Raw genomic sequence first — 2,883 nt, 5'->3', positions numbered from 1 at the left:
GGTTAGAGACACCCACCAGGCCCAGCATAACGCCCTACCCCAGTCCCCCCCAGTACCTGAGCTCTTTGCGTCCCAGCACGCGGATGTCCTTGCAGCACTGACGCAGTTCCTCCGTGGTGGAACTGTGATTCTCCAGCTCACCGTCCCCCAGTGTGATCTGGACAGAGCAGAGGGAAACGGCTGTGAGGCCTGAGCTCCAGCTCCTGCCCTACCCCTCCCCTGCAGGAACACGAACAGGGCCATTGCTGGGGCACCTGACTCCCTCTTTTCATCGCTCTGGGCTACTGGGGACGTCTCAGGGGCCACAAAGGTCCCTCTCACTTTGGGCACTCACTTCGTTGGCCTTGGAGAGGAAGTCCACGGGGTTGGGAGCCTTGAGGAAGTCCATCAGGGTGAAGCGGTGGTAGAGGGTCGTGTCGCCATCTGCGTAGCCTTCTGCCTACAGGAGGAAGGAGCTGCAGGAGCCATGGCAGGGCACACGCAAGAGCTTTTCAGCTGTCCCTAAAGTATGATGTCACGTAACTCACGTTTTGCTGCAGCGGTCACCTAAATGTACTCTCATGACTTAGGGACAAGGGCAAGTTACCAACCCCGACATGCCAGCTCGATGGCATCTCCCAGTCCCACCTCAGACTCGGAGAAGTGACAGTGAGAGAGGTTTGTGTCAGCTCCGTACCCAGCTGGGGCCACCTGAGATGGTCTTTACACTCCTATGTCCTAAAGACACCAACCCAGCAGCCAGCCATTGGGTTTTACCGATCCATCCCAGCCTCGCAACTTGTATCACTGTTTCCCCACCACTGCAGCGCTTTCTAAGGCTGCAAACCTCCCCAAAACTGGCTCTTCCCTACTTAGCATCCCAAGACCTTTCATTTTCCTGAGCAACTTTGCTTATTACCATCTTTTTGGTCCCAATCCCCAGTCCCATTTGTCTGTGTTTGGCCTTGCTCATACCTTTGGCTTCTTTTTGCTGACCAGCTCGCTTACAGATTTAGTCTGAACCTCCACCTCCTTGAAGGCGTATTTTGGGTCAAAAAACTTGCTGTCAATTTTGTCCGGTGCCTGATAACCTGGGATGGAGGAATCAAGAGATATCAGCAGGTTTTTTCCAACTCCATTGCAACAGCTGCAGGTCCCCCCGCCACTCACCCTGGCACACCACAAAGATCTCAGCGGACTCGTTGCGGGAGGCTTGTGGCTTGGTGGCCTGGACCTTGTGGAAGAACTGCTGAAAGATCCAGAGGAGCGGCTGGTAGTCCCGGGAACGAAAAACCTTGGTGATGAACCAGCCTCCCTTGCAGAGGAATTCACAGGCCAGTTTCAGGGCCATGAGGGTCAGGTTGGCTGGAGCAGGGGAGAAGAGCAGTCAGTAGTCGTCACTGTCCCACCGCCCAGCTCCCTGTCCCACAGTGCACACCCTGACACCCTGCGCTGCTAGGGCACGAGATGTGCCTGCTCCTGTACCCTTCCAGACCGTGTCAGGCCACACAGCAGCCCCAGGCAGGCCTCACCTTGGGAGTAGGCGTCATGCACCCAGCTGGCTCCCACGTTGGGTGCTCCATCATTGAGCACCACATCCACCTTCCATGTCTGCAGCTCCTTGCGCAGGGCCTGAGGGATGGGGACACGCATTTGTCCCACTAACCCCTTTGCAAGAACTAACAGGCAGCACCCCCCGTCCACATCAACTCAGCCCCCTGCCTCTATCCCACCTCGGAGCGAAGCCCCACTGACCATGTGGGGTGATGCCCACTCCCACTGCAGACGAACCTGCTGAGACCCAGACTGGCATGTGACGCTCAGGGCAGGTGAGACAGGTTCATACCTGGCGGCACTTCTCAGTGGTGATGTCCTCCTGCAGCGTCACCACGTTGGGAATAGGCTTGATGGGGACCAAGTCCACCCCTGGTGTAAGAAAGAGAAATGAACACCGCAGCCCCTCAAAACTGGGCTCCAGCCCATTCCACGTGGCTTCCCCACCCTCCCTCTCCTCCTATCAGGATCCCCTTTCTTTGCCCTCATCCAGGGACTGCCATGGAGGTCCCTTTTCCCAGTGTGCTCCTGCCCAGTCTCATCACTCACCAATGATCAAGCTGGAAACCGGCATGAATTTGGAAGCCACCTGCAACCTGGAAAGAGCAGAGGAACAAAGCTACAGCAGGATCCCGGGGAGCCTCCAGCATTGAACTGTGCTGCCCAGGCTTTGGGATCAGGTTTGGCATTGAGGACACCCCCCGCCACAACAGACAATACAAAAGCCGCTTCACAACAAGGTCTCGGGGCAGCTGGTGGCACTGGGCTGACCTGGGGCCTTGACATCACTCACCACCCGCCAGGAGCTGCGCACAGGTCCAGCAGCGCCCGAGCCTTCTGCAGGAACTGGAACTTCCTATTGAGCTGCAGAAGCTTGAAGGAGGAGCGGGAGCGAAAGCCTGTGGGAGGGAGAGCCGCGGGTTACAAGTGTCAGGGTTACGGGGGCAGCAGCCCCCCAACCCCGCAGGGGCTGGCAGGCCCCTCACCCGTCTCCTTGGCCAGGTGGTAGAACTTGTCCCTCCGGCTCTTGCCCAGTTTGCGTTTCTTGCCCATGCTGGCGGCGGGGGGGGCACTGCGCGCGGTCGGGCCCTGCTGTCAGCCGCCGGCAGAGACCTGAGGAGAAACAGTCGGCGCGAGCTCGAAGCGGAGGGGCGGCCCGGTGTTCCCCCACAGCCCGCCCAGGCAAACCCCAGCGCCTCCTCCGTGTTCCCGCGCTGCCACCCCCCTTCCCGGGCCCGTGTCCCGCGGCACAGACACAGACACACACCCCCAACCCAACCCTGATCCCGAAGCCGCCGCGTGTCTCCGCCGCCTTCCCGGCGTGCCTTGCGCGAGCAAACTGACTTCCGC

At 59.3% G+C, this 2,883-nt stretch overlaps 1 protein-coding gene across 1 annotated transcript in view; it reads right to left on the bottom strand.

Moving 5' to 3' along the window:
- Positions 1-2,586, bottom strand: part of FTSJ3 (FtsJ homolog 3 (E. coli)) — a 5,950-nt gene extending 3,364 nt beyond the window's left edge. The window contains exons 1-9 of the mRNA XM_010155462.1: positions 2,520-2,586; positions 2,327-2,432; positions 2,083-2,129; positions 1,826-1,905; positions 1,512-1,611; positions 1,150-1,344; positions 955-1,070; positions 335-439; positions 39-157 (exon numbers count right to left, since the gene is read on the bottom strand). Coding sequence (XP_010153764.1) covers positions 39-157; positions 335-439; positions 955-1,070; positions 1,150-1,344; positions 1,512-1,611; positions 1,826-1,905; positions 2,083-2,129; positions 2,327-2,432; positions 2,520-2,586 — 935 coding nt within the window. The remainder of the gene's footprint in view (positions 1-38; positions 158-334; positions 440-954; positions 1,071-1,149; positions 1,345-1,511; positions 1,612-1,825; positions 1,906-2,082; positions 2,130-2,326; positions 2,433-2,519) is intronic.
- Positions 2,587-2,883: the final 297 nt, after the last annotated feature.

The sequence above is a fragment of the Eurypyga helias genome, unplaced genomic scaffold, assembly GCF_000690775.1.
Source record: "Eurypyga helias isolate BGI_N326 unplaced genomic scaffold, ASM69077v1 scaffold37017, whole genome shotgun sequence".
NCBI lineage: Eukaryota > Metazoa > Chordata > Aves > Eurypygiformes > Eurypygidae > Eurypyga > Eurypyga helias.
This window is presented reverse-complemented; position numbering and strand designations above follow the sequence as displayed.